This window comes from Bos javanicus, chromosome X (assembly GCF_032452875.1).
Source record: "Bos javanicus breed banteng chromosome X, ARS-OSU_banteng_1.0, whole genome shotgun sequence".
In the NCBI taxonomy this organism is placed as follows: Eukaryota; Metazoa; Chordata; class Mammalia; order Artiodactyla; family Bovidae; genus Bos; species Bos javanicus.
In genome coordinates, this window is record NC_083897.1 from 87,511,797 (window position 1) to 87,527,009 (window position 15,213).

At 36.5% G+C, this 15,213-nt stretch overlaps 1 protein-coding gene across 3 annotated transcripts in view; it reads left to right on the plus strand.

Moving 5' to 3' along the window:
• Positions 1-15,213, plus strand: part of JADE3 (jade family PHD finger 3) — a 138,330-nt gene that overhangs the window by 87,677 nt on the left and 35,440 nt on the right. For all 3 annotated transcript variants that reach the window (XM_061409878.1, XM_061409877.1, XM_061409879.1), the window contains exon 4: positions 1,862-2,019. In XM_061409878.1, coding sequence (XP_061265862.1) covers positions 1,862-2,019 — 158 coding nt within the window. The remainder of the gene's footprint in view (positions 1-1,861; positions 2,020-15,213) is intronic.

Here is a 15,213-nt window from a genome sequence, read left to right on the forward strand (position 1 = left end):
GCTGATTCATGTCAATGTATGGCAAAAACCACTACAATATTGTAAAGTAATTAGCCTCCAATTAAAATAAATAAATTAATTTTTTAAAATGTCTTGAACTTGAGAGGTCAGAGAAAGCAACCCAATAGTGTTAAATTCACAGTATGTTCTCCATTTATTGGATAAATCAAATTTTAAAAATCACCAGAAAAAAAAGAATTCAGCAAGGTGGCAGGATATGACATTAACATATAAAATCAATAGCTTTTATAATCAAGTGGAAGATGCCTAGGGCACGTTGTAATGTAGGAAGTTTAAAAAGTACTCAAAAAAAGAGTGGGATGTGTCAAAAGTGCATAGGTGCAAGCCAACCTGAAAGAGCTCCCAGTGACCAAAGGTAGAACAACTTGAGCATAAAGTTGTTAATTAACAGTAATACTGAATTATAACCCAAAGAATAAAATAGATCCATGAGGTTCTAGAGGCTTCCCTCATAGCTCAGTCGGTAAAAGAATCTGCCTGCAATGCAGGAGACCTGGGTTCTATCCCTGGATTGGGAAGATCCCCTGGAACGGGGCATGGCAACCCACTCCATCTTGCCTGGAGACTCCCACGGACAGATAAGCCTGGCAGGCTACAGTCCATGGGGTCACAAGAGTCGGACACAACTTAGCAACTAAAACAACAAACCACCATATAAGGTGCTAATGATATAAATAAATAATTGAATGAATGAACAAAAAAATAAATTAGGGAGAAGGGGCAGGCCTTTTTTTTTTTACAGAGGAATTCCAATTCATAAATGTAGGGCTGGTAGAACTAAGGAAGATAACAAATCACCATTAGAATACCATAACAAAAGTAATAACTTTTGCGGGGAAGAAATATATCTGTCAATGCTAAAATTAGTTCATGGCAGTTTGAGGAGAAACAGGGTGTTTTTTATAATCTCAGAGTACCTCCTCTAAGATATTTATTAAGTAGAAAGGAAAATATAGTAACCTGACAGCTGAGAAAATCAGCAAGACACACTATCTTAACCAACTGATCGAGTTTAACATTACCACTAAGATGACACTGGCATCATACATTCCTTATATAATGGGATAAGAGAGTCATAGCATCCTTTCTGTGGCGTTTTTGCTCAAAAATGAATAACCTCAATCTAATCATGAGAAAATACCAGACAAACCCAGATGGTATGGACATTATATAAAGTATGTGAGCGGTACTGTTCAGAAGTGTCAAGGTCTGGAAAGAAAAGGAGAAACTATCACAAATTGAAGGATACAAAGGATACATGACAACTACTGCAAAGTGTGATTCTGGATTGAATTCTGGAACAAAAAGACATTGGGGGAAAATTAGTTGTAGGTGAATGTTAATTTCCTGGTTTAGGTAATTGTAATCTGGTTATACAAGATGTTAACATTAGAGGGAAATATAAGAAGGATATATGGGATCTCTGTATTATTTTAGTAACTTCTCTGTAATACTAAAATTATGTAAATAATTTTAAAATAAGGTGATAGCTAAATGATCATAAGTTATCATAGGATACTTGTTGATTAATTTGAGAGAGTTAAGGATTTTTGTTTTACATAGACTTTTTAAGAGTAACCTGTACTGTTGATTTAAATTCAAGGAGCCCAAGAAAATTTAGGAAGAACCCCTTTACTCTTTATTAAATCCAGAACAAGCTGACTTTCCTGTCAATTCTTCACACCCTTTCCAAATAGAAGTTGATGTGACCATTTAGGAAGTTAGAGATGTCTCTTTTGTTGGAGTGCAGAGTGGGTGGGGATGGTCTTTTTAAAAGAACATTAAATGGTGTTAATTCCATAGTGATGGTCTTCTCAAGGTGTGTGCAATGTCTTACCAGGTGTTCCGGAAGGACCTTATCAGTGCCATGAAGATTCCAGACTCTCACCATATTAACCCTGACAACTATTACCTCTTCACGGATACATGGAAGGAAGAATGGGAAAAGGGAGTCCAAGTACCAGCCAATCCAGACACTCTTCCACAGCCTTCCGTCAGGTATTTTCATGGTTGTACCTTTGATTTAGGGGATGAATGCTCTTACGGTTGCCTGTGAGCTGCTTGAGGGGAGACTTTGAGTGGCTAACTATACATTTATAATGCTAAGTCACATACATGTTCAGCGATTCATTCAGACCAATGGCAGATTATACCAGACTAAGATAGGTCAGTAGTCAGTCAGACTCTTTATTTAGGGGTATAACATGTACCTATTCACAGGATAAAACTGTTTGAAGTCCAATCTGAAATTATGATAAGGTTTTGGAGACCAAGATTTCCCAATCTGACTCAACAATCAGTAGCATTTATTAGCCTTTGAAGAGAAACAGAGCACTAATTACATAACCCCATAATACCCCTATTAATATATAACTCCATGAGAAGTTGCTTCATTTTAATAGGGGCCTCATAGTGATAGCATCTGTAAACAGAGGGCCAAAACATACAGAGTTTTTAAAATGCATAAACCCAAATGAAAGGGGATAACTGGAATAATTGGGTTGACCATAAGCACACAGCCTTCCTTTGCAAAGACTTGAGAAGAAGTTTAAGTAGGAGAGTATTTTTTGCCAAGAGGACATAGTAAGTTTAGCTCTTCAAGAGTAATGACTAGTTTTGGAAGCCATTTTTTCCTCCTGGTCTTTGCCAGTGTTTTGCATGAAGGCCAGCATGAAATAAAATGTTTGGTATAAATTTAAATGAATGAGTGAGGGAAGGAAGGAAAAGGAAGGAATAACATCAGATAAAGGGGCTGGTGGGACCTCCTGGTTACTATGAGAAATTGTACATCTCTTTGTACAGCTATCTATTTCTAGTACATATTAGGTTCTTAAAGATCAGAGACCACATTCTTGAATTTTTGGCCACTAGCATCAGGTTCTTGGAGAAGGAAATGGCAGTCCACTCCAGTATTCTTTCCTGGAGAATCCCGGGGGTAGAGGAGCCTGGTGGGCTGCCGACTATGGGGTCACACAGGGTCAGACATGACTGAAGCGACTTAGCAGCAGCAGCAGGTTCTTAGGTCTTAGTCATGTTCCAGAAATGCTTGTCAAATCATTTCTAAAAATGCAAGCCCAGGCTGTCCCACCCACAGAGAGACTGTCTATTCTCTGTTAAGAAAAACTTCAGTCTTGCCCAACACACATACGTACCCTCACTAGCTCATCATCATTGCCACCATCCTCTAGAAATCACAAGAGTATCATGAATGAACATAAGTCAGACATTTTCATGTCTTTACTGTCAGTATTTTTATATACTGTTGCAGTAATAGCAAGGAGCCTAGACTACCACCTTAAACCAGTAATAATCATGTATCCCTCTCTTTCCCATCTGTAGGAGACTTTAACCACTCCTTAGAGGTGATGAGGACACCTCCTCCTGCCACATGGTATCAGTGAAGACCATATAGGGAGCAGTAGTAAAGTTATCTTACCAATCCCAGCAAGGGAGGTATCAGTGGAGGCCTGGTGAGAAGCCAGAACTCTCAGTCTCCCCCAGTAGTAACAAAGAATTCCTGCCCCTGAATGTCAACATAGGCCAGATGGTGAACCAGGACTTCTACAATCACATAACAGTGATGAGGCGATATCCTCCCCAACCAGATCTCCAGCCAGAGCAGTGTCAGAGGAAGCCAGTAAAAATAAAAGGTTTAAAGAAGATCCAGAGTCTTGTAGCATAATACCCAGGTTCCAGTGGAAAAAAATCACTCATATCAAGAACTAAAAAGATCTCAACTTGATCAAAGATAATCAGTAGCTGCCAGTACCAATGTGACAGAGATGGTAGAATTGTCTAACAAAGATTTAAAAGGAGCCATCATAAAAATGCTTCAGTGAGCAATTATGAACACACTTAAAGCAAAAGAAACAGGTGTATATCCCCCCTCTTTCATACCTGATATTGGCCATTTTTATCTCCTTTTTTACTTGCTATAGGTTGGTCATTTTTATTGACCATTTCACAAAGCCATCTTTTTATCATGAATTAATAAACATATTCATTGTCTCATGAAACCAAACAGGCCCAGGTTGCTTTCTGTTTATCTGAGTCAGCTCTCTATAAACTCATTTCTCTCAAACTTGCTGTGTAATAAAAACCAAGATATTTCATTTCTTCTTTGCAATTAACAAGAGATGGCAAAGGGCTCAACCCTCTAAATCAAAGGGTTCTTGATTCAGAATCAGAAAGTACTTCTTCTTGGGCAGAAGGTTCATAGTCTCTTGCGTTTTCAGTCAATTCAATATCTAACTCATCAGTACTATCTGTACTGTAATCTATTCAAGGAATCGAGGTTCATCTTCATCCATACATAAGTGGCGGGGGGCTAGTTACTTTGCAGCTCCATTCAATCAAGTCATTTTCAAAATCAAGCAGACGGGAAGGCAGATTATATTCGAATGGGGATATCAGTCTTTTCAAACATGATAGGCCAACATAAAATTTTGCTCCCATCTCTTCCAATTCTCGAGTACCAATCTGTAAACCCTTATATGTTCCCTGATCACAGCCACACAAAGTACTCTCCATGGTATAGCTTCTTTGTGCTTCTGTCTTTCTCCAAACTACAACACGTGCTATAGATTCTTTAGATTTTTCTACTGCAAAGCTATATAGCTGCTCATGCAAAATGAGGGGCAGTATGGCTCAGAATCTTAGGCAGTGTTCTGTATCCCACATGTTCCACAGCATCACAGGAAGCTGCATTGTCATTCATATGCCACACTGTCTGTTTGGTGCTGCAGCCATACATAAATAACATTCTTCTTTCAGGAGTGGCCAAAATAATCACAATAAACCAGTGGTAAATGCTTCACTGCAGTCAGGTGTTACAGCAGACCCTTGACATGATAAATTGTAGGATGTAAATCTGAATTTGGAGTTTGGTTTCATTATCTTTTCTGTTTTTAATTTATTTCTGCTCTTATCTCTACTACTTCAATTATTTTACTTGCTGTGGATTTATTTAGCTCTTCTAGTTTCTTGGATTGGGAGCATAGCTTATTGATTTGAGACATTTCCTCTTTCCAATATGAGCATTTAATGTTATAAATTTCCCTCTTATCACTGCTTTAGCTATGTCACAAAAAATTTGATGTGTTATATTTTCATTTTCATTCATTTTAGTGTATTTTTTCCTTTGAGACTTCTTTTCTTCACTTTTTTCCCCTTGAGACTTCTTTTATTTAAAAGTGTGGTTTTTACTTTATTTGAATATTTTCTTATCTTTCTATTACTGATTTCTAGTTTTGATTCCATTGTATTAGAGAACACTCTGTATAATACCAATTTGTTTAAATTTGTTGAGTTTTATTTTATAGCCCAGGATATGGTCTATCATGGTATATGTTCCATGGGTGTTTGAAAATAATGCCTGTGCTGCTACTGTTGGGTGGAGTATTCTATAAATGTCAGTTCAATCTTCTTAATTGATAGTGTTGAGTTCTTCTATCTCCTGGATGATTTTCTGTCTGTTCTATCACAGAGGTTGAAGTCTCCAGCCATAATTGGGAAGTTATTTTTTCTCCTTTCATCCCAATCAGTTTTTGTTTCAAATATTTTGTATCACTGTTGTTTGGTGCACATATATTTATGATTGCTATATTTTATTGGTGAATTTATCCTTTCTTTATTATGTAATATTCCTCCCCATCTCTGGTAATTTTCTCTGCTATGAAAGCTACTTAATCTGATACTAATGTTGTCACTCTTGCTTTCTTTTGAGTAATGTTTGTATTTATATCTTCTCCTTTATTTTACTTTTGACTTATTTATATGCTTCTATCTTAAGTGTTTTTGATAGCATATATTTGAATCATGTTTTTTAATCCATTCTGCCAACCTCTGACTTAATGTGTTTAGACCATTTACATTTAATGTAATTAATGATATGTTAGGGCTTAAGTCTGCCATTTTATTTTATTGTGTGTGTATATGAGTGTTCTCTGTTTTTTATTTTTCTCTTTTGTTTTTCCTGCCTTCCTGGGGGTTATCCAAACAAATTACCACAACTTACTCAATGTGAAATAATCAGTTGAATAGCCTCATAACTATTAATGAAATTGAATTTGTAGTTAAAAACTCTCCATAAAAATACCTCCAGGCCCAGATGGTTTCACTGGGAAATTCTACCAAACATTTAAAGAAATAAAAACTGATAATACTGAAAGAGAAATTTGAATCAAATTCAATGTAGTTATTGAATAAATAGTTGAACATGGGAATGTGGATGCACTGTTGCAGTTTGAGAGGCTCTAGATATGCAGCTGCTGCTGCTAGATATGCAACTAGAGGAACTTAATGAAGGCAGACATACAGACATGAAGAAAGTGATTGTGATGAAAAGAATGAAGATGTTCCAGATAAAATGATGCCAGAATAAAACTTCACATTAAAGGACCTCTCAAAAAATTTTATAGCAGTGAAAGCACAAAGGACAAAATGTTGGAAACTAATCCAAGTTCATAGAGTAGTATGACAACTTTCCAGGACATAGAAGAGTTGCTTATTCTGTTTCATAAGTTTTGTAAATTAAGAATTAAGCACTGTACTCTTGATAAGTTTTACAAAGAGATAAAAGAGTTTAAATTCTCAGTGTTTCAAATGATAGGATATCAAATACATATCGGTTTTAATATTTTTTATTTCCCTATATAGTATAGCCAACAATAAGAGAGTAAAATGTTTTGACAAAAATGTTAAAGGTCACTGAAAAATCATAATTTCCCCAGTGATTATTAAGATTGCTTTTCACAGTTTCAGTTTGCACAGTCATTTTTACAGTACAGTACCACTGTGCAAAGTGAGTACTACCTGCTTTGGTGACAGCAGATCATTGGGTTTTTTGAAAGTGGCCAGTGGAGCAAGAGGATATAAGAGAACTTTTAGAGGTGATGGTTATATTTATTATCTTGGTTGTAGTTCTTGTTGCACAAATTTATATATCTGTCAGAACTTGTTAATTTGTACATTTTAAATATATGTAGCTTGATATGTCATTTATACCTCAATAATGTTAATAAAAATATCATCCATATATATAACTATAAATATATGCAATCATCACAAATACAAGAGTGTGTAGATGGTAAGAAAATGTGGTAGTGGGCACATGACAGCACAGCAACATGTGATAGAAGAGAAAAGGAAGAAAGACAACAAATTTGACTATAAGCTACTTAAGAGCAGAACCCTTACTGCCTAATAGTAGGTTTTCAGTGTATATTTATCATTGTAAAGAGAATAGGATGAAGGAAGCAAAGAGGAAAGTGGGTGGGTTTTAGGAAAGAAAATTAGTAAACAACCAAAAGATGTTATAGTTGACCCTTGAACAACGTGAGCTTGAACTGTGCAGGTCCACTTATATGTGGATTTTTTCAATAGTAAATACTATAGTAATACGCAGCCTGCAGTTGTTTGAATCCACAGATCCAGATCCACACAGATACGGAGGGCCAACTGCAAATTATATGTGAATTTTTGACTGTATGAGGTGTCAGTACCCCTTACTCCTGTCTTGTTCAAGGGTCAACCATACATTCCTACCAGCATTTTATGAGGATTCCATTTTCTCCACATACTAACCAACACTTCTATTTTTTTAATTATAGCTATCCTAGTGGGTATGAAGTACATCTCATTGTGATTTTGCATTTGCTTGTTGGCTAATGATGTTGAACATCTATTCTTTATTATTATTTATTTATTTGTGTATTTTTGGCTATGTTGGGTCTTAGTTGTGGCACCTGGTCTCTAGTTCTGTGGTACAGGCTCAGTAGTTACCCCTGGGCATGTGGAATCTTAGTTCCCAGACCAGGGATTGAACCCACATCCCATGCATTAGAAGATAGATTCCTAACCACTGGACCACTAGAGAAGTCCTAACATCTTTTCTTTATGTGCTTACCAGCCAGTTGTATGTTCTTGGAAGAGAGCTTTTGTATTTTATTACAAAGAGAAAAAGCTTTTATGTGGTTAGCAAATACAATGTTTTGGTTTTTTTTTTTTCCTTTCCTGTGAAACATTACTGTTCAAACTGTAAAGTGAAACATGTCAGTTCATCTCTTTATGTTCTGTCATATTCACTTTGAAATGGCTGCCTTTGGCTGCTGAAAATCTAGCCTTTTAGTGAAAAGGGTGATGATGTCCCCCTGACCAGCAGTTGTAGAATGTTCCATTTTTACTTGATGCATCCATGCATACCTCCTATGTATATCTCTTCTTTGGGGAAATTATTCACATATTTTGCCCATTAGAAAAATGTGTTATTTGTCTTTTTATTGTTACATTGTAAAAGTTCTTTACATAGTCTAGATACAGGTTTTTTTTTTGTTTGTTTTTTGTTTTTTACCAGATACATGATTTGCGAATAATTTCTCCCATTCTCTGGGTTGTCTTTTCACTTCATTGGTGGTGTCCTTTGAGGCACAGAAGTTTTTAATTTTGATGAAGTTCAGTGTATCTATTTTTTTCTTTTGGTTGCTTGTCCTTTTGGTGTCATATCTAAGAAATCATTACCTAAACCAAGATGAAGTTTTATACCTAGAATTCTTCTCAGAATTCTGTAGTTTTAACTCTTATATTTGGGTCTTTGATCCATTTCAGTTGATTTTTGTGTATGGTATGAGGTGTTAAAGGTCTGACTTCATCCTTTGGCATGTGGATATCCAAGTGTCCCAATACCACTTGTTGAGCAGCTTCCTTTTTGAAAATGGACACCACATCCCAACCTCAACCACCTTGGTTCCACCAGGCTGCTAAGAAAGAAAGCATGGTTCTTGAATAACCAAGAAATCCCAGTTCCATTTTTTTAAATCCCCTTTCACAAATCTACCAAACTGATTTTTTTTAGCTATTCCTATTTTGAACTGAGATGCTAATTTCTCTACTGTACCTTTCACTCTGTCCAAAGATGCTACTTTTCCCCACTATATAGGACAATATCAGATATGTTCCTTTTTATTGGTTAATTTTATAACTTTTTATGTTAGTGTTTCTTTTTGTATGTTTTTGTTGTTTTTTTCATAGATTACAAATTTCCTAGCAGTTAAGGAGGTGCCTGGTAACAGTGTGGTTATTTACACTATTGAGAGAATACTTAGTTTTTGAAATTAAAAGATGTAGCTTTATTCTCAAAATAAATAGAAGTATTTTCTTCTGACACAACTTTAGCCAAATCTAAACAAATGTAAATGTTTCATAACAAACCCTTTCTATGATTGCTTTTAAATTTAAAACTAATATTTTCAATGATTATATATTACTTTCATATACAAAGAAATATTCACAGGGTGGTTTATGCACATAAAACTCAAAACCTGCACCTCGAGAATCAGTGCTAGATTCATCTTTGAAATAGTGATTTTAGTTTTGACCAAACATTATTACATTAAATTAATATTGTTACATTTTTAAAAAATAGAAATGTTCACTAATACTTATTTAATGGTAAAAATTCTTCCTGCCTCCCAAACTTAAAAAATTAATGTGTGTGTAAAAGCATGAGGACATTCCTTGATTTTGTGCTAAATGTTTTTAATAAAGAGTGTTTCAGCAGTTCACCATACCATAGAAAAAGTATCAGAATGTAAAAATAAAAATCTTTTAATATATTATTTTGAGTTGACTCCTCCATATTAGTTTTAGTAAAATTTAAACCTTGTTGGTTGGTTATCTCTAGAGAGAATATCCCAAAATATAAATCTGTTAGAGAAATTTAAGAATGAATCTAATGTAATGCAATAGTTAAGTGGAAACAAACATGAAAATACTGGGAAATAACTTTTTACCATTATGTATGTATTAGTCATGATAGGCCAAATGCTATAACAAACATCTCCCCAAGAATCTCAGTATCTTAACACAATGAAGGTTTTATTTTTTGCACATGTCTCCATCCAGTGTGGGTTTGGGATGTGAATCATCTCTGCCACTCATAGTCATTCAGAGACTCAGGCTCTTTTTTGGAGTGGCTCCTCTATCTGCTAGGTCTTTTCCCACTCTTCCACCCCCAAACTTTTAAATCCAGTTTGCAGGAAAAGACAAGACAGCATGGAGGGTGATGCAGGTAGATTTGGAGGGGGTCTAGACTTTGAAGTAGGTGATGTGCACATATGCCATTAGCCAGAACTCATTCATATGGCCCACCTAACTGCAAAGGGTACTGGGGAATGCAGCCTTGCTATGTGCCTAGATGGAAAACATCTAGGGTTTGGTGAACATATTAGCATTTCTCTCTTACACTTTGGTAGTGGCATTACAAACTCAAAGCTACATGAGCACAGGAGCCTTACTGATTTTATTCACCACTGTAACCCTGTAGTTGATGCTATGATGTGTATTGCCCAGATTCCCATTTAGTATTAGGACCTGTCCACATGATCAGGATAGCCTGACTTCTTACATGGCAGCTCTGGGCTCTAAGAGTGAGTATTCTTAGAGATAAGAAGTAGAAGGTGCCATTCTCAAGGCCTGGACTCAGAAAATGGCACAGTACTACTTCTACTATATTTTATTAGAGCAGTCTCAGACTGAAGAGGAGGGAAATTGACCCTACCTCTTGACAGGACTGTTAAAGGATTTGTGACTATCTTCAATCCATCACAATAGTAATGTTTGTAATGTTTGTATTTGAGTTACTTGTCTTATTGCCTACAGCCAGATTAAGTCAATCAGCTAGAGAAACTTAAATACTAATAAAACTAAACATGCTTTTTATTTATTATCTAAGTCACAAGATTGTCAAGATACTTCAGAATTGTGTTTTCTAATAGACTTATAGAAGAAATTTTGGATGTATATGAATTGACATGTTTCTTGGGTCCTAGAATTACTCTTATTCATTGCTGTAGTAACTGAAAAGGGATGGAAAAAGATACAGCAGATTAGGTGGAGCAAATCCGTTTAGAAGTGTTCTGGCTTTCAGGTAAGGTTTTCCTCTCTGTTCTATTGTCATTTCTGCAATTCTCTTGTCCTTTAGGATAGTGTAGTATGTATATGTGGTGATTGAGGTGAGGGGTACAGAGAATTATGAAACAGAGCCATCTTGCACTGCAAGTTTCAGCTATTTAGATAAGCCTGTTCATTACCACAGGAATTTTTTGAAGTTAAGTTCAACAAATAAAAATGATTGTAACACCATTACATGTTTTTTAGGTAGACTGGATGATTTTGATGCTCATCAGTGATAAGCTTCAGATAGTTTTTGTTTTGTTTTCATTTGTTTATTTAAAATAGTTTCTTTCACAGTAAGGGTCCAATGGAAGGAAAACAATGCTTTATGTTTGTTTGAAAGGAAGCATGCATTATAAGTTATATTACACATAAATGGTTAATGTATGTGTGTGCTTGTGTGCCCATGCTCACTCGCTCGGTCATGTCTGACTATTTGTGGCCCCATGGACTGTAGCAGCCAGGCTCCTCTGCCCTTGGAATTTTCCAGGCAAGAATACTGGAGTAGGATGCCATTTCCTCCTCCAAGGGATCTTCCCGACCCAGGGGTGGAACCCTCATCTCTTGTGGCTCCTTCATTGGCAGGCAGATTCTTCACCACTAGCACCACCTGGGAAGCCTTAGATTAATTATTAATTGACTTACTGTAGAAACAAAAACATCAGAACACAAATATTGACTGTATGTGTGTGCTTATACAATATGTACATGCTGCTGCTAAGTCGCTTCAGTCGTGTCCAACTCTGTGCGACCCCAGAGATGGCAGCCCACCAGGCTCCGCCATCCCTGGGATTCTCCAGGCAAGAACACTGGAGTGGGTTGCCATTTCCTTCTCCAATGCATGAAAGTGAAAGTGAAGTCGCTTAGTTGTGTCCCACTCTTCACAACCCCATGGACTGCAGCCTACTAGGCTCCTCCGTCCATGGGATTTTCCAGGCAAGAGTACTGGAGTGGGTTGCCATTGCCTTCTCTGACAACATGTACATATGTATGTACAAATAAATGGGAATATTCTGTAGCTTGCTTCTTTCACTTAACAAATATACTTCTGAGTCACTAGTGATATTGAAAGAGAGGATGATTAGATATCCAGAGAGGCCCCTATTTCTCCTTGGAATGTAAATGTTTGATTAGGTTACAGACAGCAGTACTTTCTTCACTAAACTCTAGACTCAAATAGGTAAACACCAATGCAGCATTTCCACTTGGATGTCCAATAGACATCTCAGACTTAAAATGTCCCAAACTGAATTACTGATATTCTTCCCAGACTAGTTCCACCTGTAATTTTATACATTTAACTGATAGCAGATTCATTCTTCCTGTTCAGTCTTTCAGACCAAAATTCATAGAATCATCTTGCCTCATACCCCATATTCAATATCAAAGGAGATCCCCTTGGTTCTACTTTCAAGATATATCAGATTTCATATATATAAGTCAAAGGAAGAATGGCCCCTAGTGATATATGGGACCACAAGCCTGCCTCTCACTCCACTGCTGTATTTCACCATCATACTTCTGTCACCTCCCTGTACTGTCCTTGCCCCACTCTTCAGCTCTTTTTCCTTTCTGTTTTAGGCAGCAGCAGTCTACCATTTTGCTTTCAGTTACAAGAATCAATAAAGAGTACTTTTATATACACATCTATCTTATTTAAAGTTTAAAGCAGTCTTTTGGTGGTTTTTCCAGTTACTATTACTGTATAAATTGCTTTTTCAGTTACTGTTGCTCCCCAACTTATTGTCAGGCAACCATGTTTTTATACTTATAGGTTCTGTGGGTCAGAAATTCAGACAGGGCACAGTTGGGATGGTTAGTCTTTATGATGTCTAGGGCCTCAGTGAGGAAGACTTGAAGTTTGGGGTGACTCAGTAGTTGGGGGCTGGAATCATGTAAAGGTTTTTTCACTAACATGTCTGCTCCCTGGGCTGGGATGATATAAATATTGCACATGGCCTCTCTGTTTGATTTGGTTTCCTCATAGCATGACAACCTCAGTGTAGGAAGACTCTTCACAGGCCTTAGGTACAGGGGTCCATATGCATGTGTTCCAGCAAACAGGGTGAAAGCTGTTTTCCCTTTTATGACCCAGCCTTGCAATTCTCATAGCATCACTTCTGCTGTATTCCATCCGTGGAAACAGTCATATTACCCTCCCTGATTCAAGATGAGGGGAAATAGACTTCACCACTTGGGGGAGGGGCAGAGTCACATTGTAGAAGAGCATGTGGAATTTTTTAAATACCTTCTGTCATAGATGTTATAATTGTCCTTTGTTTCATAGATGAGACATGGAGTCTTGCAGAGAAGCAAGAGTGGCAAGATTAACAAGGGACATCTTGGGAAACTATTCCTAGGGATATTATTAAAAGGGGCTTCTATTTAGTTAGCTTTTAAGACATTTACTCAAGCCTTTTAGAAGTCCATGATGTTATGGTATTTGTGCAGTTTTTGTGCTATTCACAAATGATTCTGATCCACTCATCAGGAAATGAAGTCTCTTTGATAATAGTCTCTCCCTGTTAAATATTTAGATCAACTAGAGGACTCAGTGCGCATAAAACACTGGAAGAGGCTATAGGTCAGCTTAGAGTGGTTCCAGCTTCCTTTTAATGCCTCTTTAGTGTCACAGCAGTGTTCACATGGGCCAGAGGTTAGCTGACCTACCCTGAGGAGCAGATGGAGAGGCCTTCTTTCTGTGAGGCTAAGCAGGTGTGGTTGTGGGTCCTTTGACCAAAATTGGTCATCCAGGAAGTTATTACACATTCATTTACATTCAGGCATCCAAATTTAAAACTGCACTTACTACATCACCCTAACAAAATTGTTCATACCTCTAGACTTGTGTGCTTTTGCTATTTTGTTCAGTGATCTGATGACCATTGAGAGAATGTCCCTCTACCTAGTGTATAGTGGCCAGAGAAGAAAATCACCAAGGAATGATCCTGGGATTTCCACCAGCTATAGCAATATAATGTGTATTTGAAGATCTTAGAGCTGCATTTTACAAAACCCAAAGCAGTATTTTTTCACTTATTGTTATAGACCTTCCCTCTATCATAAGAATTTCTGCTTGTGGGTATCCTTTGGCATTACTGTTTCAGCCTATAATTTTTTTTTATTGTCGTAGTCTTAGTCGTTAGATTTAGACATATGAAAAGATGAATGAGGTAATATCATCATGTTATAAATTTTGCATTGAAATATACACACAGAAAGATAACTAATGCATAACTATATAACTCTGTTTTCATGATACACTTGTTTAACCTCCACCCAGATCAAGAAATAAAGCATTATCAGCACCCAAGAAGCCCTCCTTCTCCTTCCCACTGACTTCATTCACCATAGGTGACAGTTTTGCCAGTTTTTAACCTTCATACTGAGACTGGATTGTTTTGTTCATCATTATGGTTGTGAGATTCATCGATGCTGTTGCATGTAGCATTTCATTAAGTTTCACTTCTGTGTAATATTCCATTGTGTGAATATACCACACTTTATTTATCCATTCTGCTTTTGATAGATATTTGGGTTGCTCTCAGTTTCCAGCTATTATGAAAAATGCTAATATGGACATTTTTGTTCATCTTTTAGTATATATATGTATGTGTACTTTTTAAAGTATATTCCTAGGAGTGGGTTTGCTAGGTCATAGGGTATGCATATGTTCAGCCATAATATCTGCTGCCAGATAGTTTGCCAAAATGATTGTACCAGTTCACACTCCCAGCAGCAGTGGTCTGTTTGCTCCATTTCCTTGCAAGCACTTAGTATCTTCAATTTTTAGTCAATCTTTTCAAGTTTAGCCATTCTGGCAGGTAATGATGATTATGATTTCAATCTGCATTTCTGTATTAACTGATGAAGTTGAGAACCTTTTGAGATTTTTGCCATCTGGATAGCCTTATTTTTGAAGTGTCTATTCAAATTTTTTGCCCAGTTTTTAATTGATTTATCTGTCATTTTCTATTTGATTTGTAAAAGTTTATTATACACTGTTGACAAACAGTATTTCCAATCTCTTCCTTTATGGTTAATGACTTTGTGTCTTACTTAAAATTCTTTGTCTATCCCAAGGTCATAAAGATATTCCTTTTTATTTTCTTCCAGAAGCATAATAAATGTATTAGTTTAAGTCAAGAACATCTATAGGTCTACCTTTTTCCACAGGGAATTTGAGGCAGTTAAGATGAATAGATAAGCAAAATATTATTCCTATTAGAAAAAGATGAATCT